Source organism: Saccostrea cucullata, unplaced genomic scaffold (assembly GCF_032062105.1).
Source record: "Saccostrea cucullata isolate Sc308-1 unplaced genomic scaffold, CSIRO_AGI_Scuc_v1 ctg2987, whole genome shotgun sequence".
Classification (NCBI taxonomy): Eukaryota; Metazoa; Mollusca; class Bivalvia; order Ostreida; family Ostreidae; genus Saccostrea; species Saccostrea cuccullata.
Genome location: NW_026918383.1, coordinates 92,677 through 116,805, shown reverse-complemented (window position 1 = coordinate 116,805; position 24,129 = coordinate 92,677). Strand labels below are relative to the sequence as shown.

The following is a 24,129-nucleotide window of genomic DNA, read 5'->3' as shown; positions in this document are numbered from 1 at the left end:
TCTACTAAAGCGTCTAGTGTTGTGAATAAAACTTAGAGGAATATTCTAGCTGTATCATCAGTGTAAATCTTGAATCAAATTGCGGATGTACTGAACACATCTGTTAGCTAAGGAAAGACTGAATCAAGCATAATGCTTATTAAAATTTCTGTCTCATCTTCTGATCTAAAACTGTTCATAAATTGTATGAAAATCATTTTAGTGAGCAGGACTGGTCCTTCTTCCCAAAAAATTGTTCTTATCCTTTGTTTGTTGAAGATGTAGTCGGTTTGTACAGTGGAACTCTACTTTGTTATCTTTATTTGTGGACGACATAATGTACCTGTTATATAAAGTCGTACCTAAATTGCTCTGATTCCTTTATTTGTTGATAATATGCACGGTTTGTATTGTGACATCGATTGTTATCCATTTATTTTGAAAATATCCAAGTTATGTTCAATGGTACCTTCTTCATCCTTATTCCTTTATTTGTTGACTATATACCCGTTATGAACAGTAGTACCTTGATTCGACAATCCCTTTTTTTTACACAGATGTTGATCTATTATACTTTGAAGCGAGATCCTGTGCATGTCTTATTAGTGCCTTGTGATGTACTTAAGTTTTTATTCAAGAAACAAATGTGAATTCTTCTAAACTGATGAAAATGTCATCTGAATTCACAAGGTGGAATTAAACCTCTTAAAAATTTTGTATTGACATGTACTTTCACCCATTTAATTGAAAATTAAAATATGATGATTAATATAAGCTTTTGGCATTGCCATTTACATGTATATAGCAATTAGTTATTGTCATTTTGTATTATTTTGATGTTTCTTGATGTTACTTCATATATTAAAAAATAAAGCATCTCATAACATATTACAAATTTTATTGGCAATTTCTTTAATGCTTAAAAATATTTTTTGCAGCAAATATTTTCGAATACTGCCTCGGAATTTATACTCAACAAGAGAAAGATTTATACCACGCATATCTTATTTGAGAAAAAAACCCATAACATTCTCTCTAACTTCACAAAAAACAGTTAAAAATCAGCATCAAATAAATTAAATGATAACAGAAGTTCTTTTGAGAAGACCCCTGTTATAAAAATTAGACATTGATGACGATATCCTAATGATGACGTTGATCAACTCGTGAGATCATCAATAAGACTTTTCTTATACAACTCCCAGTTCTCTTTTATCTGAAGATTGTTTTGGAACGTGTTTTCATCTGGGTACGGTCGGACTTGATGACGTATCAATTTTTTGACTTGTTCGTTGGCGTGTTTGGCAAAAAATTCTTTGTTCAGCATTATGCATTCTGCTCCTCTGGATACCTAAGGAACAAAAAAAATTAATGGTTACTTAATTAAACAATTTAAATTTTTTTTTTCTTTGAGAGAAAACATGTGAGAATTTCAATTTTTCATATGCGTCAAGATTTAGTGTTGGTGGTGTTGAAAGAGAGGATAAAGAACTTGAAGGCTGTGTGGTCAGTATACGTTTTTGTGCAAGACTTTTTAATACCTACAAAATATTTTAAAGAGATAAAAACCTTAAGAATTGAATTGAATGATAAATCCTTACCAGAGTAACCACTGTCTTTGGATTTTCTATAGAGTCCTCGAACTGTATCGTCTCTAAGCCCTGTAAATGATGCAAAAAGTTTAGGCAAAAACTCTTTTCTATAGATCTTTGCTAGCTAAGATTTCAGATCCCAAAACTTTTTTTTCCTGTAGAATCTTCGCTAGCTTAGATTTCTGATCCGCTCCGTTCACTATCACCAACACCTTATTAGAAAAGGGTTGGATAAAAAAAAATCCCAAAGTTATAATGCAATAAAAGTATTCTATTTGAATGAATAATTTTGCTCTTACAAAGACATCCTTAGGTTTGAGACTTCCAACCTGGACGAACACAGGAGGGGGTTTGCTAGGGGGTATGTCTTTTGGGGGCTCCTTTGGTTTGGGAGGTTTGCATTTCTCTGGAACTTCGTATTTTTTCTTAGTATCATATTTTGACATTTTTATGGGAGACTGAAAAAAAAATAAAAATAACATTGACTTTTTATCCTATCACCACAGAAAGGAATTTCCTTGACACTGCATCTATAAATATAGTCACCGATACCAATTTGAAGCAGAACAAGGAAGCTAAGGGCATACCAGATGGGCCTTTCGAGTGACAGGGTTCAGTGAGTATTCAGCTTTTGAGAACTTTTTGGTAGAGGGACCGGGAATGGCTTGTGGCACAGAAGCAGGTTCTAAGTTTTCTTGGTTTTCCTGAAATAGAATATTTTCAAATCAGCATATATATTTTTTCTTTGAAATTCAATTTGTTGTGTGAAGTTTGGGATCAAAAAGATTATAAACTTACTAGCCGTCTTTCATCACCGGCAGATTTTGTTTTTCTTCTCTTCCTTCTCCAGGTATCAACTTTTGGACCTGGAAAAAGGAAAAAAAAACATTTTTTAAAAAAGAAGTGAAATGGTCAAGTATACCTTTTTATGGGCAATACTTTTATTGGAAAGGGGAGATGGGATGGTTGGGTGAGTGAGGTTTTTAACACCATGGCACACCATACCTGGTAAAGGAGTTTCAAGTGTTGGAAGTTCTATTTTACTTTGGTTAGGCTTTTCTTTCCATCCAATTTTAGGCGTTACGCCTTTCAGCTGCTTTAAGACTTGACAAAAGCCCTATTGAAAGAACAAAATAAATCCAGTGATTTATTCAAGGTTTCGGCAAAATGAGGTGGGCATATTCTTGCGTATATCCAAAGAAAAATCATATTTACCGATTTTACGACATACAGCCATTCGGAATTTGTACTGTCTCTAACTATGACCACATTCCTTCTGCAAGAAAAAAATCAAACAGAAACTCAAACTAATGATCAATTATTAAATAATAATCAATAAATCTGTAGTAAATCAAAGCCAAAATACTGGTCAACTTACTTGAAGAAATGTAGGAGACAGTGTTGTGGATTTTCTAAGAGTTGTTCTAAGGGCCAATCTTTCATAAAATCACACGTGCTAGAATGGGATAATTAAATTTTCAGAAGTATAAATTCAATTTTAATAAATTACTTGAAAGAGTAAACAAAAAACTGAAAAAGAAATCGAAACACGAAATATTGCAGGAAATGGAAACACTTCATGAGAAGTGCATGGAACTAGATGGTTCACGAAATCCCAGTTGAAGTGGGAAAAAAAAACTTTAAAAGTATTAGTTTAAACATTGATGACACGTATGTCCTGTGAATTTAAAATGCATTATCACCAACATTTCAAAAGATGTTACCAAAGTTAACGTTTTTCAAAAGTGGTTCAAACTCCCAAGGTCTAAGTCAAACGATCAAATTTGGTATTCAAGGGAAGAGATCATCACTCAAGGTATATATTTTTTTAAAAGTAGCTTTAACTGCAAGATCACTTAAAAAGGTCAAATCTGTTGGTACACAAAGGAAGGTGTGTTAAAAGACATACAATGTGAAAGTCCCAGCACAAATTGTTCAAAAGTTCAAATACATGTACATGAATATCGTCAAAATTGTTGGTATCCAAGAAAAGAAATTCTTAAAGGAAAACAATAGTTCTGACCGTTTTAAAAAAGTTTTAACTGTAGTTAAAGAAAGGTCTTATACGGAAAAAAAGATACAAAGTGAAAGTTGAAGACCATACGCCTACTGGTATGTTTTTGGGAGGGGCAAAAAGGAATTAACACGCCAACTAAAATCTAAATGCCCCCATATTTTCGCTTACCATAAGCATAAAAACCAAGATGTGTTTATGAAAAACTGAAACATAGATATGGCATGCAGCTCAAGACAGAGGTTTATGTCAAGGTAAAAAGTAAAAAAAGCCAAAGAAAGGCATTGTCTAAAAAAAACGCATATAAAACATTAACGCACCAATCAGAAAATTTGTCAAAGATTTTTTTTTTCAAATGTGCATCATAGTTTAGAATATTGAGAGAAAAACCATTGGTACCCTAAAGATAGTCTTGTTACAAGAAATACACTTTTGAAATATGAAAGCCCAAGCACCAACTGTTGGAAAGTTATGGCTAAGGTTAAGGTTTTTCAAATGAAGGTCAATCTTCAAGGCAAAATTTTGCGACAATAGAAGGTCAAATTCCATGAGCATATATGTTGGTACCAAAAGAAAGCTTTTGTCTAACAAGGAATACACATGTAAAATATGAAAACCTTAAAAAGCACCAACTATTCAAAAGTTATGGGCAAGGATAAGCTTTTTAAGATTTTGCGTTTTCGGACAGATGGACTGACATGTAAAAAACTGCCCTTGAATCTTGTTTACCTGGGGAACAAAACAGGTACTAGAAATACAAGTGTATTAGATGTTAATCTACCCTTATCACCAGAAAGGATTTTACAAAAAATGAAAGTATATAACAGCAATCAATCTTAATTTGGATAGGATTTAATCTCGTGCATGTTTCTGACATGCTGAACAAATCTTAAACAAACATAAAACATTTGAAAAACAATCTCCTTACATACAAAATTCATCTCCTTACACATGAAACTCAAGTGTCTTAAAAGGATTGTAAATAACTGTTATTATTTCTAACGATACCAAAAAAAACATGACGATGCATTTTAGGAGTTAAAAGTACTTCAAATATACATGAAGAAGGACGGGTTAAATATCAATCTATTTTTTCAATTATTTTTAAGTCCAAGTCACAAATTTTCATGCTTTATTGACAAAACAGTTATAAAAAAAATCAGTACATATCACTGTGAATATATTTTAATATTCTGTGTAAAATGTTTAAAACGTTGTTATCAATTGTGACTTAAAATTACTAGTAGCCATTCCAATTCCAATTGCATAAAAAATATAATTGCAAGTACATGTAATTTTAATTTCACACTTACATTTAGAAGTATGTATTACCTCAAATCATCCAAATTAATGACATATGAAAATATGGCTTATTAGAATGCTGTTTCAATCGTTGATAGTAAGTACAATCTATAGAAAACTTTTTTTTCATAAAAAAAACACCACCCTTCCCTTTTTAATAGACCTTCCTTTTCAAGAAAGTCATAGGCAAAACACTTACCTGATAAACTTGATATGCTCTGGTATTTCCCCAGGACCAGCCCCACTCATGAAAATATCAAAGAAATCCGCCCTCCCCACGGACAGTAGCTGTACCTCCCCTTGACTGGTGACGGTAGCTGTCCTACGAGAATGGTGGAGGAGGGCCAACTCCTACAAAATAAAAAAATGCTTGAAAAATGAAAAAAAAAAATCAGCAAATGACAAATTTTAATCGTATAATTTATATGAACAATATTTGTGTGACAATTTAGTTGAAGTGGATCAAAGATTTTTATTACCTACCCCAAAGCTCATGCCCCTTCTCATGATTGTGGCAGTTTTTACAAATGAAGCCCCGGTTTTTGGATCTCTAAGCAGAAGTGTTACGACCGCTGCAAAGAAAAATATTTAGCAATTATTATATTTTATAAACTTTATAAAATATAAAATCATCTTTATCATCTTGATTCTTTCTTAATTCAAATTTGTAAACATGTTCTTTGTATGTTTTTTTTAAAAAGGTTCAATAAAAAATATATATTCAAATGGACAATTTGGCTTTTTTGTTTTGGAGTTCATGTACATGTATATTGAAAGAACACAAAAAGTATTCATCGAAACTGTTATTGCCAATTCTCTTTAACCGCTGATTAATTCTACATTTAGCTTTTGTCGTTATAGCAAATTTATATAAAGACAAAAACTTGATAAAAGACAGAGAGAATTATTGGTTGGCAATAACAATTACTATGGCATGAGTTGGCATTGCTCAACATTGCAAAACGACACTTTCAGGCAATTTTCCACGAAAGCAATATGCTCAGGATGTGTTCGAATTACACGTTAAATGTTAAAGTATAATTTGGATAGCTAGAAACAATTAACACCTGTATTTACTTTTGATTAATGCCCTACCTTGACCTGAGACGATGAAATAGAAATTTTCTGCAAAATGTCCTTGCCTAATGATAATTCGTTTTGGTGGAACCCTGTAATTAACAAACCAAATTTGATTTAGGTGAAGTGTTTGGGTTTTTTGCCAATCACTCCATAACAATTGGTTACTTTCTTAAAAAAATGTAAATAGGATAGAATATTTGGAGTATGAAGACAGTACATGTAAAGAAAATACTAGCGAACACTGTCCATACAGTAAAGTCATACTTTTTAATTCTAAAGATTTGGATTTAACTAGTAACCGGTATTGGTAGAAGTATTTTGGATTCAAATTATTTTCAAAGAACTCGTTTTTAAAGTGATGAACAAAACCATGAAACCGTACGACGCAACGATCTAGATTTGGTTAAATATTTGGCAAAAGAAAAAAATTACAAAATACGGAATGACAGGCGTCCGCAATTCCACATATCAGCAAATTCCTTGTGTAACAGAATTTTTTCAATGGTATTTTAATCAAAGTACAACTTACACTTCAAAATACGCTACTTTGGCCAATTTCTCCTGCATATGGAGAGGGTATTCAGCAAAGGACCGCATTATTTGTAGACCAAACATTGCCTGTGAAAAAAAGTTAATAAACTCGTGATAAGTTTAACACTCCCGTAATCAAATCATTAAAAGTACTTTTTCAAAAGTAATTTATGTGAAAAGGTCGACTGAATTAGGCCATTGCTCAATATATTTCGCACTGTGAAAGTTATTAAAGTTGAAGAATTAACGGCAAGCAAGCCGATGATGGCTTTTTGAATTGGAATTTAAAGGTAACTTTTCAGCACAAAAGAAGTAATTATATTCTGGTCATGCATAGTTGGACATAGTAAAATAAAAATGAAGGGAAGTTTTTGCTCAAACCAGCTGGCTAAATGCTCTTTACTAGAATAAAAAAAAAATTCCATCTCTCTCTCTCTCTCTCTCTCTCTCTCTCTCCTCTGATATCAATTTAGATGTATCAAGGACCATTTTAATTGTTTTAAGTATCGTACACTATACCGTTTGGACTTGTTCAGGCGATCTTTGCTCCGATGGTAAACTTAAGATTCCTTTGACCTCGGTGCTGAGATTTATCTGAAAAACAAATTTACATAGCCATACATCTAATGTTTTAAGGCCATCAAAGATCTATATCCCCATTTTCCTTAGGGGACGCGCCGATTAACGCTCTCAATATCAACAATTTCTCTTGCCATGAAGTCTGTATTATGGATAACAATTTTCATTATACTAGCTTGCAGAAAAATTCGTCGACAAGGTATCCATGTTTGGGGCATTTTCATGAAAAACATTTTGGTAACTTTCATACATGAAACAAAGATCTGTTTTTCAAATGCTCATATCGGAACCATTAGAGGAAACTTCTTTTCCACATTTTTTAATACTTGGAGGAGGTTTTTTTTTCCGGTGAGCCAGTTTCCAACGAGATGTGTTAATTGGTCATTTAAAATACATGACCCCCTCCCCTCCAACAGAGTGATGACAAGTCTTGAACGCGGATACCTTGTCAATGAACTTTTCTGTATGCTTGTAATGAAAATTTAATCCCCAAAACCATCTTTTGGGAAGACATGTTATGAATAGCAAACTTGAATAGATGACAAATTACTTTCAAATTTGAATTTAAACGATTGCTTGACTTTTGGAGATAATTGATTCTGGTTTTTGTAGGGAAAATGCAAATTTGTATTTTTATTTTTATACTAGAAAGTGAATTATATCCATGGATAGGTTTTTGGTGATATGGTAATATGGAAGAATTCACAAGTTCATTGTCATCATCATTATTATTTACAATGTTGAATTCTGAAAATGAAATTTTTATTTATACCTCTTTGTTTGCCTTGAAATAATTAGGATCAAATGAAAGTCCGGAACTTTTCATACTGGAGGACTCCACTTCGCTGGAGATGTCCATGAAAGTCTTCATACCCTCTCCTGGGTCGCTGTTTCATGTTAAAAATATATTATAAATGTATAATGTAAAATTTAGTATCTCATTCGAACTTCAGAAAAAAAGTTCTATATATATTACTAGTATTTGATTTATGTGGTACATGTTGCATAATTTATAACATTTCACCCGTAATTATTAAGTTTTACTTCAGTTCTTATTAAGAATTACTATAGGATATATAACCTACTGCGTTCATATTTCGAATTCAGTGAATTCAAAAATTAATGATTAATATCACATGATTATATACTACATATTTATAATTTTTAAATATTTTTAAAAATGAATAAATTTCTTACCTGCCAGAGGCTGAACTTGAAAACTTGAGAGCAATTTTCACCCAGAAAATAGCTTTCCGAAATTTTTCTCGAAGCTGCAAATATTAAAGCTACTTGTCATGCAAAGCAATGATGTCTTATTTCGATGACGAAAATGTACACATAAGACAAATAACAGAACTTAGCATTTAAATGCTTTATTGTTAAAATGCAAGTCAACATCCTTAAAACCATTGTTTTGTAATTTTTAAATGTCATCATGCCCTTCTTTTCAGATTTAACTTCTGGATACATCTCTTGGAGATTTTAAAGTCTTTGTTTTTAAAAATATTGTTTGCAACTATCGTAACTTTAAACCTTTACACATCTACTTTATAAAACAAAAATAGCTTTAGATTCGACATAGCATTGTAACTTATTAGATTTACTGAGTGAAAATTGCTTTAAAAAGTAAAGTAAAAAATACATTGTATATTATTTAAATCATAACAGATATTTAGACATCGAAACTATATTTTAAAACTGTTCATACTTATAAGTTATAATTCATTTAAAACCATCCCAGTCAGTAACATTATTAATGTACGTAGTATCTAAATGATATTTAAGCTGTCAGAGATAATAAATTGGAACAGAGGAAAACGCATGATATTTACAGTTCTAAGATTTCTTTTTTTTCAAAAACAAAATGTGAATTGTACTCACTGCACTTGCACGTAGTTCCTTAGCAATCTGCTGTTGCTTTGTAAAACGCAGAGAAACCGACGACCGTCCCCCAGAAACATCTGGTTGCCCCCTGGGTTTGGGGGGAACAGGTGAGGTACTGGTGACACTGTCTCGTGGGGACGGGGTCGATTCGAATCCCGGTGGAAAAGGACTTGCACTCGAACGCCTCCTGGAATCAGCCGGAGATTTTGGAGGTTTATCTCCAGAAGGTGAAACAGTTTGATCAACCTTATCTTTCACATCCTTTTTCTCTTTGTCTAATTTATCTTCACTAATTTCCTCACTTTCCTCCTTTATATCTTCGAATTTAGTTTTCTTGGCGGAATCTTCCTTCGCTTCCTCTGTTCCTCCATCTTTTCCTCCTCCTCCTTCTTCCTCTTCCTCATCTTCTTCTTCTTCATCTGATACGTATCCTTTTAAGATGTGTTTGTATCTAGCGAAGAGATCGAATCCACTCTTCTTCTTTTTAGTTTTTAGATTCTGGTCACCTAAAGCTTTGTCCTGCTTTTGCTTGGCAAGAGTGAACTTCTGCAAGGACTGGAGGTTGCTACCGGTGTAATTTTCGGGTCTGGAATAATAATCGAGATCTGTTTCCGGCGGTTCACTCATCTCGACTTTATCCAAAATCTGGCATCATTTAACACACTTCTGTTTTAAGAAATAGGCAATAAAACAATGTCATTATAAAACACTTACACATCACATCAACAAACTCTTGTTTCGTTTTTTTCAAGAAATTAGCTTTTACATCTCGGCAACTGCTAAGAGTGATATGTGGTCAGAATTTTTTTTTTTTGGTAAATTCCAAAAGTTGATAACAATTGCTTGTTTGCCGTAAAGATATGGATGAATTGGACGATACGACGAATTTTAAACTGTGAAGTATCTTTAAGTATCACTCCAGTAGATTTATTCCAGCCCAATTTTACCGGTTGTCTCCTAGGTATTGGCAAGAGTCAATGCTCTCAAGCAGTTGACAATGTTTTGCCATCACTTTACAATGGGACAAAAATTATTGATCAGTAATCTGAAGTAATAAATCAAATGCGCATTCACACCTTCGAAACACCAGCTAGCAAAAATAACTGGTCATTTTACCAAATCAACGGAAAACTTTTCTTGTGGGGTAATTGCAAAACAATTTCGTAGAAGAATATTTCTCAAGAAAATATTATTTATCAATTGTTCCATCTCTAAGCACGGGGAAAACGGTAGATTGCAATTTAATATATCAAAACGGTAAAATATCCAGTTTGATTGACCTAACGGGCGACAGGATTAGGCTGTGATTTAAATTGGTTTATATTGAAAAGTGAAAATTATATTGAATATATGGGATACAGAAACGTAAAATGTCTGATATACTTGGTAAGATCCCATAAAATGACGACTTTACTTTTCTGTGGAAAATATTTTTTGAATCTAAAACGTTTTGATCTACAACCCCCAAGTTACTAATATTTACTGTTTTCATATCAAATTTTGCTAAAGAAAATTAAACTTGGTAATTAAGTGAATCAATAATAGGTTGAGAAAAATGAAAATTTTATTAAGGTTTTAAATTCGTGGAAAAAATCTTATTGGGGGAGGGGTCATTTTATATCACGGAACAGACAGGCATTAGTTTATTTTTTTTCTCAGTCTTGGTTAAGTAAATTTACATATAAAGATATACCACGCATGTGTCAACATACGGAACGCTCAAAAAAGGTCTGTATTCTGTTTTTGCGAATAGGTGTAAGGTCTAACTGATTTATGTCGAAGTTAAGTATCATCTTGTCTTTAAAACCAAGACGACATCAAATGGTTTCTTCATTTCTAAGTAACGTATGATGGAGTAATGGGTTTAAATTACGCAAGATGCAATTTTGATTTGCTTTTTTGAACACCAGTGTCAACATTAAGAAATGAGTTTGATGTACTCTTAACAGATAACCCATATCCATATATTTGTAAAATAATTAGGAACAAAAATAAGAACAGTAAGATGAAAAGGACTTACCTTTGTTTTTGTCCTACGGAATTTAACAATTAATGAAACGTCACAATCGGCATTATGACGTCACAATAACATATCTTTCAAAAACAATAAAAAGCAGAAATTTTTAGCGTCAGAAATAATATTTTACTCCCTTAATGTCACTTGGGGCAATGACTGACATACACTTTCATCTTTCAAATCTATTCGATACCAGATCTATTTAATCAGGACAAAAACAGAACAAAAAAAATCTCACACTGGTTTCATTATTTGTTATATTTGCTATTAAACTCAATCAAACAAAGATTGCTGTGAAGTATTGCTCTATTCAACGTTTTACAATAGAAAGTGACCAGCCATGTTGATTATACTGAGTCAATGTTGCTATTTCATTTCTGTAGATTTTTTCTGCATTTTAAAAGTCTGCGGGCCCTTTAAACCCTTTAAACCCCCGTCACACGTTCCTCAAACCCAAAGAGACTTCATTACGAGATATTTATGCGATTGTCTCGAAGAAACAGGCATACTTCAACGTGTTTCTTCTGGAGACGATATTTTCTTGTGTGGGTCAACTTAAATAGCGGATTATATATTTACGCCTTTGACACATTGGGTCGAATTTTCAATATTTTAATATTTGTTTTACGATTGTGACCTTTTTATACTTTCCTCATTAAATACCTTCCATCTTAATTGGTAATTTAATCACATAAACACGGCAGATTGAAGATCCAATCCTTTTGTTCTAACATTTAAACAATAAAATATGTTTATGTTCAAACCGAAGGTACATGTACGTAGGAAGTAAATTTAGTTGAGAAGGGGGGGGGGGGGGTTGCATACTATATACTGTATGCGCTATCGAGATAAAAATTTCTGACAAGCAAAATTAAAAAAAAAAATCCTCAAGTGAACGCAATTATTGAAGGGACATAGCTATAAAATGGCTTTTTAAAATTTTTTAATATACATTTATACAATATAAAAATATATGAAAAATTAAGGGGGTGTCATTTAAATAATGAATCAGTCATAATTTAAGCGTGTTTATAAACAAAAATATTCAATAAAACATTAATCTATTTTTGTTTCTTTTCTTGGTTAAGTTTACTTTAGAAACAAGAGTGATGTGTGTAATTTTATTACTACTATCTGAAACGTATTTATCGACTTAAGTGGTTTCATGTTCGACTTTTTATTTGTTTACACAGTCAGTGAGAGATTTAGCAAATAGTTCTGCACCATAACAAACCCGAAAGAAATTTCATGCAAACTGTAGTATCAATGTCGGGGATTCAATATACAAAAAATTTAAAGATTTGCAAAACTTAAGAAGAATTGATATGACATAAAAATAATACATTTTTACATTAATCATGTTCGATCAAACTTAAAACTATTCTTCTTTTTAATAAAGTTTGATAAATATTATTCATTTGTTGTGAAGAGTCCATTCTCTATCTTTCCCCCTCTATTGTCGTTTATTTATCAACTAAAATTTTCACTGTAGAATAATGTGCCTTTCATTTATGGTATTCTTTATTTATAAGTTCAGACTAACTAAGATTAAAAAAGATCTTTTATATAAATTTGTTTTGTTACTTTATATAAAGAGAGGACTTTCCTGTAAATTATATATTATGCAATTTAAATCAATCTCCTTTTCATAGATATCCGAGATTTAAAACAAAACCCGATTTATTTACCGACTCCACAATTAAATACCAGGTATCAAACACAGTTTAAAGTTAATTTAATTAGAGAAACATTGAGATATTTAAGTTCAAAATCGGTGAATTTGATTGTAAAAAAAACAAATATGTTAATGTACACTTAATCTCATATTTTAATTTTTTTTTTTAGCTCAGATACGCCATATACATGTATACATGTAGCTTTAAAAATATTGCTAAGGTATTACTGTAGTACATTTTTTTTCTATTGCATATATCATCTGAAAGAACCCTTCAAAGAAGCTAATCATTAAAAATTGATTTAAAAAATTGAGTTTTTGAAACAGAAGTTTAGTTATTTAACAAATACATTGCTGTACAATTTTTTAAAATTTGTTTATTGTAAAAAATAATCAACAGAAACATAACATAAAGCATCAATGTAATTTTCATGAACATGCAAATAATAGTGGCTATTTTATATACATTTGTAGTACTGTATTTGTGTGATTTGATTAAAGGAAAGTAACAATTTAACATTTCCACATTTTCAATTTTCACACTTCATTTCAATAAGAAACTTATTAAACCTTAACAATATTGGATAAATAAATATCTGACATGAGAATAAATATTATGATGACTTCAAACAAATTCAGCTTATGATTTGAAGAGTACAAATTAAAAAAAAAAAACTATATAAGTATTGCATTGTGAGTATTATCTTTATCACAGTCACATAGCTATGGAATGTTTTGTCGTCTGCTTGTTGTCCTAGACTAAAATGGCTGACAAGGATCAGGACAATACTGGAGCCAGCTCTCCAGGTGACCAGAATTGACTTGCATCACAGCTGAGTAAGTAGTTAACTGTAAAAAATATTCAGAGGGGAAGTTTGAAAAATTCAGCAGGTCAAACTGTTTCATTTGAATATGACTATCAATTTATCACTGAAATATTAGAAGTAAGCATGTACCTCAAAGTAAAAATTAAATAAATGAAAGGTAAGTTGAGTAATTCAGTGGCTTACACTTTTGATATCAATTTCTGTTTTCCATTTTGAAATATAAATCAATTGATCACAGAAAAATTGGAAGTAATTAAGTGTGTACCTTAGTGTAAAAATTACATAAGAGGCAAAGTTTGACTAATTTAATAAATCACACTGATATCAATTTCTATTTTTCATTTTTATATCAAACTCAATTTATCACTAAAATATTAGAAGAAAGCCTGCACCTTTATGTAAAAATTATCTTAAAGTTAAGTTTGAGTAATTCAGTGGATCACACTGTTTGATATCAATTTCTGTTCTTTTTCAATTTGATATAAAATCAATTTACCACTGAAATATTGGAAGTATACATGTACCTTATTCAAAACAGGCTTTGAAGACAATACATTGAATAATCCTTTGATTGACACATTCTGAAATGAACAATTCAAAACTTTAATTAGCTCTGTTTTTAATCTTATATGCCTATTGAAAATCAATATCTGACAAATATGATCTGTTTTTATTGAAAGTTTACAAAGACAAATATCAAATCAATGAAAACTTTGCTAATTAGGGAAAATTCAAAATTGACAAATGACAATTATATAAATGTATTTGTAAATCTAACACACATTAGTCAATGAATCCAGCCCAAGATACTGATCTTGTACATGTATTTGTTTATCTTTTATGTTTATTTTTAATAATATTTGAACACTAACCTGTGATGTAGTTTTCTGCATACATCTGTGGGCTGGAGTACGCCGGTCATCTAAGAAAAGGGGGTTTTCCCAGTGGTCATAATTTGTCTCCAGAATGTACCAACCATTGGCTTTCTTCATCTCCCATACATCAATGGCTGCCTCACGAGATCTGGTGATTACACAGCCCTACAGAAAAATTTATCATGTTTGATAGTGATTAATCATGTACTAACTTTTTTCTTGGGGAGGGGGGTATGTGATCCCCCCTTTCAATATCGTTCAATACATATATTTTTGTTTTTTATAAGCCTTCATCATTTTTTAAGAAACACCATGATTTAAACCTGCAGTTTTAATTTTTTGAATTTTGAGTAAAATTTAATTCAAGTATATGTCAGGAAGTTTTCTGTTAATCAAAGCACCAAAGTGCTTCAATTTCAAAACATTAACTGAAATCATTGTATACTGTATGGTTTAACAGTGCATTTTATTTGGTAACTTTCATCAGTTTGATACACATGTAGATTAAATAATATTTCTCCCTCTCCAAATTACATTTTTATATTTTGTTGAACACAAAAACCAACAGACCTCTCCCGACTTGTTGCCTCCCACTATGAAGTAGGCTGGGGCCAGCATCTCTGTCTTAGACAGCATGCCTACTGCCTCCTGGTAAGAACCAGCATTTAGCATTGTCTCTCTGGTCAAAAATCCCATCCATTTCCCTGTTCTGATTCCCAGAATCCATTCAATGACTCCTACAGGTAAATAAAGAAGTGTATGAATTTTTTTTTTTTTTTGAAGATTGTCAATTTTCAGGTATACAGTAGTTGTACTTTTATATGTAGTTGTACATTTACTTCACTGCATCACCATCAAACTACTTTATTGATAGATAATTCTTTAAATAATTATAATAAAATATCTTTCAATATGCATGATAATCATACCAATATATCCACCATCCAGACCAAATCTCTCATTCATAGTCAATGTAAAAATTCCCTGAAATAACACAAGAAAGAAGTCTGTTATACCATGACTATAACACAAATACATGTATATGGTACATGTACTAGACAGGTACGAAGACGTAAGAAGCATTTTAAGATGGAGGTGACAAAGTATAGTTGTCCATCACAAATTGAAAGATGGAAGAGCTAGATATGCTGATGTATCCTTTTATCAGTAATGAATACTAACTGGCTTGATGGCTGTAAGGATTCCAATGTATCCTGCAAAGTTAACAGACTTGAAGACAGTTTTTCCTCCTCTTTGGAAGTCCAGATTGACGATCGTAGGTCGCAGGGTATCTGTTATTTCCCAAGTTTTTGTTCTGGTGTCCCAACTACAACAAAAACCTTATATCAGTCCTAATTTCTTTCCAAAATCTTACTTATTGGTCTTAAATGCTCACACTGTGCAATCATCTTGCTCGATATACTGGATAAAAATACTGCTGTGTTTCCTCTTTGTAGCTTAATGTCTCTCAGATATTGCACAACTAAAATATATTTGCATAGTTATCCCCTTTCTCTCTTTGTCCTCGGAAAATACCTGAATGAATACTTTCTTGAATTAAATTCTTCTCTATTAAATTTAAAATCAAAAATGTGTAAAAAGGATATTTTCAAAACCTTGTGGTAAGCCAAGGGATATAACTCACTCAAAGTTGTGCAGCAATCACAACTTCTCCGGCCTTTCCGACTATAGCGGAAAAACGACCTTGAATGTATATGGTAGACGCCATGACAACCCTCCCTTTTCATGATCTTTGAAATAAATGCATGGAAACCTTTTATCTGTGGAATATGGAGTTTAACTTTATTCAATGTAATGATATAACCTAAAATATATGATAGAAGGGACTTCTAACTCTGTCTATCCTATATTTGAATAAACAGGAAATGTATAAATTTTTAACATCTGGTGATGTTAATACATTCGAGGTTGTTTTTCCGACCTCTGAAAAGAAATGATTCAAAAGGCATATAAGTACAAGCTTTATAATAATATGAACATTAGCTATTATAGATTTTAATAGTGATGCTTAAAATAAAATCAAAAGTCATAATTATTAATTAAGCATATATCACTTCTAAATCTGCAGTACATGTAAAAAAAAACTGCTAGGTGTATATTGTATCTTTCATTCTTCCTCTTACCCCAGGAACAGCCCAAAGTCAAGATTTCTTGCATGGAATAGTTTTCCTGAAAAATAAAAATATGAAAATAATCAAAATGTCATCTCCATTAAAAATTAAGTAATGGGAAAAAACAGAATTTCTCTGCATTCAGCTGGCTCAAGAACAAAATTTAGATGCTAGAATATTCACATTGAATCAAGATTTTTTTTTAAATTGTCTTTATCTGTTCTTTTTACAGAATATTTTTAACAGTTAATTCAAATTAACAAGAGGCCCACGGTCACCTGAGGGTCATGTAACAACTTTTAACAATTGAATTTATTTCGTGTTTTAAACCAGAGGCCATGAAATTCATAATTTTGAAAGAGGCACTATTGCTTATCATAATTATACACTTACCATGCTTACTCTAGTTACTTAATACCCAGACGTAGATCAGAGTAACAAAGAGAAAATGCTCTTCCACTTTATAACCAGTTATGCACCTACACACAGAAAAAATTTTGGAAATTTTATCATAAATTTTATTTCATCATAAATGGTTGATTAATACCAAAAAGCAGATTTCAAAGCATTAATTTATTTTCAGACTATGTACCCCCCCCTATACCCCTGACCCAGGGGGCATGAAATTAACTGTTTTGCTAGATACACCTTTTTTCATCAAAAATATATATATATACTTAGATCATTGGCATAATCTAATACCCTGGAGCAAAGGAAAATATTTCCAAAGAATTAATGCATTTTCACTATATAATCAAAAGTCCCCCCCCCCCCCCAAAAAAAAAAAGCAAATGGCAAAACCCCTGACACAGGGGACATAAAAAATCACAAATTTGGTTGAGGTGCCATTCTTGCTCATCATAACTATGTACTTTATGTTGTTTATTTAATACCCTGAAGCAGAGAACATTTTCAAAGAATAAATGCATTTTCACAATATAACCAATAGAGCCCAGCCTTAACCCCAAAACCCCTGTCCCAGGGGCCATAAAATTCAAAATTTTGAAAGAGGCACTCTTGCTCATCATAACTATGTACTTAGTTTATATTATACCCAGAAGCAGAGAGGAAGATTTTCAAAGCATAAGTGCATTTTCACTGTATAATCAATAGAGCCCCACCCTAACACCAGAACCCCTGACTTTGGGGCCTTAAAATTCAAAATTTTGAAAGAGGCACTCTTAATCATCATAACAATATACTTAGTTAGTTTATTTAATACACAGGAATAGAGAAGAAGATTTTCAAAGAGTTAATGCCTTTTCACTAATGCCCCACCCTAGCACCAGAACCCCTGACCCTGGGGCCATGTTCACAATTTTGCATTTGTTCAAACTTTACAAGTTTATTTAATACCCAATTTTCAAAGAATTAATGCATTTTCACTAAAAATGTTAGCACCAAACCCCTGACCCTGGGGCCATAAAATTCACAAATCTGAAAAAGGCACTCTTGCTCATCATAACTATGTACTTAGATTGTTAATTTGATATCCAGGAGCAGAGAAGAAGAAAAGAATTAATGCAAATATTATCAATAGAAATTTGGGGCCATGAATTTTTTGGTAGAGGACTCAATGCTGATTTCATACCAACAGTTTGTCTGCTTGATGTCCAGGAGTAAGAAGAAAATTTTTAAAGATTGCACTATTTTTAGTGGTTTTGGCCCCACCCCCAAGGCCCCAGGGGGACAGGGACCATGAAATTCACAATTTTTGTTCCCCTTCACCCATAGATGCTGTATGCCAAAATTGGTTAAAATTGGTTCAGTGGTTTCAGAGAAGAAGCTGAAAATGTTCAAATGTTAACACACGACGCACGACACACGACGACGGACGAAAACGGATAGCAATAGGTCACCTGTGTTTACTCAGGTGACCTAAAAATGTCACTCTAGAATTTAGAAGAAGATAGATCAGAAAATGGCTAACCAGATGGGTCCTCTGCCACAATGGATGTACACACAGAAAACAATTCATAAAATATGTTGTACAGCACAATTTCTCCTGAAAAATAAAATGAAATCAATAAATGTATAAACACAGTCTAATTAAAATTAGATGCTAGATCCGCTCGCACACTCGCTACATCTAACATCTAATTTAATAGATTGTTATAAACATAAACTCATTTCAGAGCCAATCTGGAGCATTCAATTTTATGTACCGGACCGGTAGATACAAACCTAGTGGTATCCCTGTAGCATCTGCCAAACCTCTCATCTCATCAGCATAAGGTTGTGGTAGTGTATCATCTAATTTACTCTGAGGAAAATTTCAAAATTAAAAATAAAATCCTGTTGGACAACTTCAAATTTCTGCTTTAGCAGTACCATCTTTAAAAATAAAAATCATTGTAACTAAAACTTACCCCTTCTTTGATTAGATAATTAATGACTTTTCCAGTGGCATTCTCACTCCATGCTTTGGCAAAGTCAACAAATGTGTCCACAAGCTTCTTGATCTAAAACCATGCAATGAAAGCAATGTGCATCACAACCTTTTTTTTTTAAATTGAAGGTAGTATTTACAAAGTGATAGTGCATGGATATGAGATATTCAACAAATTTACTGCAAATATCTTTCTATATATAAATTAAACACACAAAAATTCAGTAGCAGTTTATAATGATACACTTCTAGGAGTAATTCATAAACCACTGTAAATCAAAATTCAAATCTAGAGATATGCAGTTTACAGGCCATCATCATTTTAATACTTATGCCAGATAGGTATATACCATAGAATTGACTGCAATACAAGACTATACATATATATCAAGATGGACAAGTATGTGACATACATGTAAATTTTATATAGATACTTAAATCCTTCTTAAGAAAATATATATCTTACATTACTTGTATATGTACTTATGGTATTAACTAATGAGTAGATTTTAACCCCCTCCCACCCTCATCCACCCTATTAAGGAGACAATTAAAAGATCTGATACCTCCACTTTTTTATCTTGACCAACTTGAGTCCATCTTTGCTTTGCTGGTAAGTCTAAGTTTATGGTATACCATGAAACTGCATGACTGCAAGATATAAATATATATTTCACATACTTCAAATGAATAATAGCATTTAAGGTCCACTTAGTATCTAATTATTCTAAGGGATTATAAATCCAGTTCTGCTGAAATTGTATATAATTATTCAAAAATAAAAATTGTTATAAAATGTTTTTTTTAATTTTTTTTTTTTGTATTAAATCATTGCACTTCATTTTTTGCTCCTAAACACACACTATCATTCTTAGTGATTATAAACAATATATCAAATTAAAGAAAAAAGAAATGATTGGAAAAGTCCACTCTTTGTGGTCACAAAAAATTCAAAATATAAATATTTATAATGAACACTATAATTTCAAATAGGTTATCATAACCTACATACATGTATCAAGTTTACTTTGTTGATTTTGAAATCTGATAAGTTTGATTTTGAAAGTGGCTATGTAAGCAGAGACAAAATTGATAACTAAACAATGCACAATTATCACACAACATTTACTTTAGATAAAATTGTCTGTTTATGAATATGTATAGACTGTGAATATAGGAAGCCTTTGAATATAGGAAAAAAATATAAACTTACGTCTTATTTGGAGGATATGCATTGTAAATACACGTTTCATTAAACTGAAAAAAGGGTAAAATATATGTCAAGAGTCGAAAAAGTATACATTTCAAAATGATATCCATACAATAATGTTTATGATTATCTAATTCAAGTTTCAATACAATACTGCAATAGAAGTAATAATTATCTACCGGTGGAAATTGACAAGTTCCAAAACAAAATAAAACTGAAAGGATAAACACGACTGGAAACCACATTGTTAACCCTTCCCCTTTGATGTTGAACAATGATTAAATGAATCACAAAAACAAAAACTCGTGACTTTAGACAAAGTGAAAGTAGATTATACACAAAAATACTGAAATGTGAAAATAAAAAATTCGGGTTAAAACGGAAAAAAGAAATATTGAAATAAAAAAGCTGGGCATTTAAAAAAATGCAAAGATATAATTTAATATCATGTTTGATAATGTTAAGTAATATAATAGTCATAAAGAATGATTAAGATATAAATTTAATTTTTATTAAACTTTTTTTCACATGAATCATTGTACGTTAAATCAAGAGTTACCGTTCTTGAGATGCACACATCTTTGACAGCTGCCGACACGTGAACAAGGAAGGAAGATGTCACAGGTATGTGGAATATTTTGTACCTGTTTTAAATTTTTGTGTAAATGTCCTTTGATCAATGTGTAAATCAGTTTTAATTTATTGAATTGACATATTTCAGACATACGAGTTTGAGATGGCGATGACTTGTGAGGGATGTGCAGGGGCCGCGAAAAGAGTGCTAGGAAAGCTAGGTGGTAAGTGAATTTTAATATTGAGTTAGGCGTTGCGGTTTTTTATCAGGAATAAAATTAAAAGAGTTTAACCTTGATCTAAAATTATTTTGCCATTATTCTTAGTTCAGAAACAAAAAGTATTTTTTTTTTTGGATTTAAAAAAAAATCAATTAATTAGGTTAGAGATAATTAATTGACTACCTTATAACTTGTACTGACATACAATACTCAGGTGTACTTATAGTTATACCTACATGTACTCTTCTTAAAACTGTTACAACGTTTGGATAACATTAAACATATATATACAAATGGTCAGAAAATATTTCACAAAACAATTACAATTGTATTCAGGTATACACCTTTACATTGTACACTTGCTTTTTTTCAAACACAATGAATCAATGTAAACAAAATGATAGATCCGGGACCGCGTAGGTATGTTATTTACACAAATTTATTTTATGTATAAACCCAACCCATCCTGTTTAAGCATTGAGTAAAGGCATTCACAGACACAATCACTGTTCGTTGAATTTTAAGTATACCATATTTATTACTCAGATACACGTAAAGAAATAAAGTTTTTAATTATATTTCACCAACAAAATCATTGTAAATGTGTGAACTGAGTGCTTTGTGGTAAAATTTTTGTTCAAATGAGATGAATATAATACGAGAACAATGTTAACAACTGTGAACAATTATCTATATATGCAATAATTCATTGTGTTTTTAATAAAAAAAAATTCTAGTATAAATGTCTTGATCATATCCCTTTCCATAATTTACAAGATAAATTGTATGTTAAACATCATTTCAACTTTTCATCAAAATAACAAAAGAAGTCTATTTTTCTGTTGACCTCATTTTTCATTAACACTGTAAAGATTTGATTATTGCAATCAAGTATATGTTTCCTGTATAATTATAAAGGAAACATAATAAATGATTGAGTCTCTATTCTTGTCCCAAATTTGATCCCACCTCCCCCTCGACTGTCTTTTAAAGTTATATAGGCCTATGACATATTTTTGATAAGATCAGAATAACTAAAATTAAAAAGATTTTTCTAATTGTTTTGTTACTTTATATAAAAATAAGACTTTCCTGTAAATTACACAATTTAAATCAATCGTGTTTTATAGATATCTGAGATTTAAAACAATAACCAATTTATTTCCAACTTGGATAAAAATATCAGACAAGGTTTAAAGTCAATTTAACATATAGAAACGTGGGGATATTTAAGTTTAAAATCAGTGAAAAATTAAATTTGAATGTTGTTAACAAAAATCATCTTAATCTACACTTAATCTCATAGCTCACTAGATACGCCATATATAGCTTTAAAAGTTTAACTGGTATTAAACCCTTGCAATACTGTTTCAATTGTTTTTTTGGTTACATTCAATGAAAATTAAAATAGAAACATTTTATTAGATAAAGTGACTAATGTGGAGACCAACGTAGAGACTAAGAAGGTCAAGGTGACATCATCACTGTCCTCTGATGAGTTGTTAGAACAGCTTAAGAAAACAGGAAAAGAGACCAAATTCCTGGGAACAGTGTAGTCAGCTTCATCATTGAAATGGTGGGTATTCAAAAGTGAAGGTTAGGACAATCAGAGTGTTCACAAACAAAGCTAAGGCTAATGTAAAATGATTAAAATCATTGGTTAAAATTTATTATATGAAGTAATGAAGTAGTGAATGATACTTAAATTATTAAATTCAATAAGCTGGATCCAGATCCCAGTAAGCTGGATATAAACCTCAGTAATCCAGATAGTAAGCTGGATATATACACTGTAAGCTGGATTTAAATCCTCAGTAAGCTGGATATAAACCTCAATAAGCTGGTTATGAACCCCAGTAAGCTGGTTATGAACCTCGGTAAGCTGGATATGAACTTCAGTAAGCCAGATAGTAAATTGAATATTAACCTCAATAAGCTTTATATAAACCCCAGTAAGCTGGATATGAACCTTAGTAAGCAAGATATGAACTTCGTTAAGCTGATAGTAAGCCAGATATTTACCCCAGTTAGCTGGATTTGAACCTCAGTAAGCTGGATAGTAAGCCTGATATAAACCTCAGTTAGCTGGATATAACACCTCAAATAAGTTAGATATAATACCTTAAGCTTGGGTTTTGTTTTCCTCCACAGATTTGACCAAGTTGGAGTGTAAATGGAGGCTAGACAGAGAAATTCATCTGCTGCATCTAATATCTTCATATTTAGGAGGAGGAAAAATAGTGATATCATCCTATCACTGCATCTCATATTTTATTTTAACCTACATGTATTGACTAGCTCTTTATGAGCATGGTAATTAGATATTGAATTAACATTATCTTCACTGATTAAAAAAAAAGTTATCATCAGAATAATGTGATGTTTATTTAAGACTTTAGATTTTTGAATTTTCCTAATCATGTTTTTTTAAAATTTATAATTTGGATTGATTTTTTAAATTATAATTGAGTGAAGAAGATTTTTATAAAATTATATTTTTGAAAAGAATCTGTCTTATTTCCGAGTTAATAAGTTTGCTTTGGTCATCTTGTGTAAGTATGCAGATTTATAACTGGTGTACTGTTAATGGATAGATGCTTCTTCATAATAAATCAGATATTATCAATTTCTACTTTTTGGGTCATTTTTAAGCTCATTTGAACATGCTGAATTGAGAGTTTTCATTTAGATCACATATAAATGGTTCTATTGTTTTTTTCTGACATGAGTTATTATAAATGCGTTTTTCTTGAAGTATATATTCACTTATTATAGCTGCAAATGTTCTTTTGATCTTAGCGAGATTCATAGCAACTAAAAACACCAAACCAAAGTTTTTAGTTTCTATGGATTTCACTGAGATTAATGTACCTTCAATGTTGTTTAAAATTTGTGTAGGGACAAAAGTTCCTAGCATTATGGTTTGTGTATAGAAATGTAATATCCTCCATTGTGCTCCTGGCTATCAGTATTTGACAAAGTAACTTGGAAAAAGATGAATTCATTTTGAAGTTATCAGCAACGATGTTAATCGGCACTGATTCCAAGATTCCGTTGCAGAGTTATATTATTATATTTATTAATTCACCTTTCTTTTTCACTAACTCATTTCATTTAATTAAGCAAAGCCCGTAAAGAATTAATTATCTCCCGTTTACAACAATTTACACCTGCCATTAATGTCATAGAATACCAAAACAGACTAGACAATGGTTCCTGATATGTATATTTATCATGAAAATATAAATT

At 31.4% G+C, this 24,129-nt stretch overlaps 3 protein-coding genes across 3 annotated transcripts; 1 reads left to right on the top strand and 2 right to left on the bottom strand.

Annotated features, from left to right (window-relative positions):
- Window positions 1-887: 887 nt before the first annotated feature.
- Window positions 888-11,051, bottom strand: LOC134264329 (cyclic nucleotide-binding domain-containing protein 2-like). The gene is made up of 17 exons (XM_062746627.1): window positions 10,982-11,051; window positions 8,959-9,627; window positions 8,275-8,348; window positions 7,850-7,964; window positions 7,018-7,092; window positions 6,497-6,585; window positions 5,983-6,056; window positions 5,371-5,459; window positions 5,087-5,238; window positions 2,950-3,027; window positions 2,787-2,847; window positions 2,577-2,688; window positions 2,370-2,437; window positions 2,159-2,275; window positions 1,871-2,029; window positions 1,581-1,640; window positions 888-1,330 (listed from the first exon to the last, which is right to left on the bottom strand). The coding sequence occupies exons 2-17, from the start codon at window positions 9,586-9,588 to the stop codon at window positions 1,139-1,141; spliced, it is 2,145 nt and encodes a 714-aa protein (XP_062602611.1). The 5' UTR covers window positions 9,589-9,627; window positions 10,982-11,051; the 3' UTR covers window positions 888-1,138.
- Window positions 11,052-13,229: 2,178 nt separating this feature from the next.
- LOC134264279 (acid ceramidase-like) lies at window positions 13,230-20,403 on the bottom strand. The gene is made up of 13 exons (XM_062746584.1): window positions 20,266-20,403; window positions 20,090-20,133; window positions 19,443-19,527; window positions 18,857-18,949; window positions 18,672-18,750; window positions 18,418-18,492; window positions 16,500-16,545; window positions 15,538-15,682; window positions 15,285-15,339; window positions 14,926-15,092; window positions 14,353-14,520; window positions 14,005-14,061; window positions 13,230-13,502 (listed from the first exon to the last, which is right to left on the bottom strand). The coding sequence occupies exons 1-13, from the start codon at window positions 20,329-20,331 to the stop codon at window positions 13,413-13,415; spliced, it is 1,170 nt and encodes a 389-aa protein (XP_062602568.1). The 5' UTR covers window positions 20,332-20,403; the 3' UTR covers window positions 13,230-13,412.
- Window positions 20,404-20,659: 256 nt separating this feature from the next.
- LOC134264311 (uncharacterized) lies at window positions 20,660-23,506 on the top strand. Its single transcript, XM_062746611.1, has 4 exons — window positions 20,660-20,710; window positions 20,808-20,883; window positions 22,306-22,456; window positions 23,032-23,506. The coding sequence occupies exons 1-3, from the start codon at window positions 20,702-20,704 to the stop codon at window positions 22,434-22,436; spliced, it is 216 nt and encodes a 71-aa protein (XP_062602595.1). The 5' UTR covers window positions 20,660-20,701; the 3' UTR covers window positions 22,437-22,456; window positions 23,032-23,506.
- Window positions 23,507-24,129: the final 623 nt, after the last annotated feature.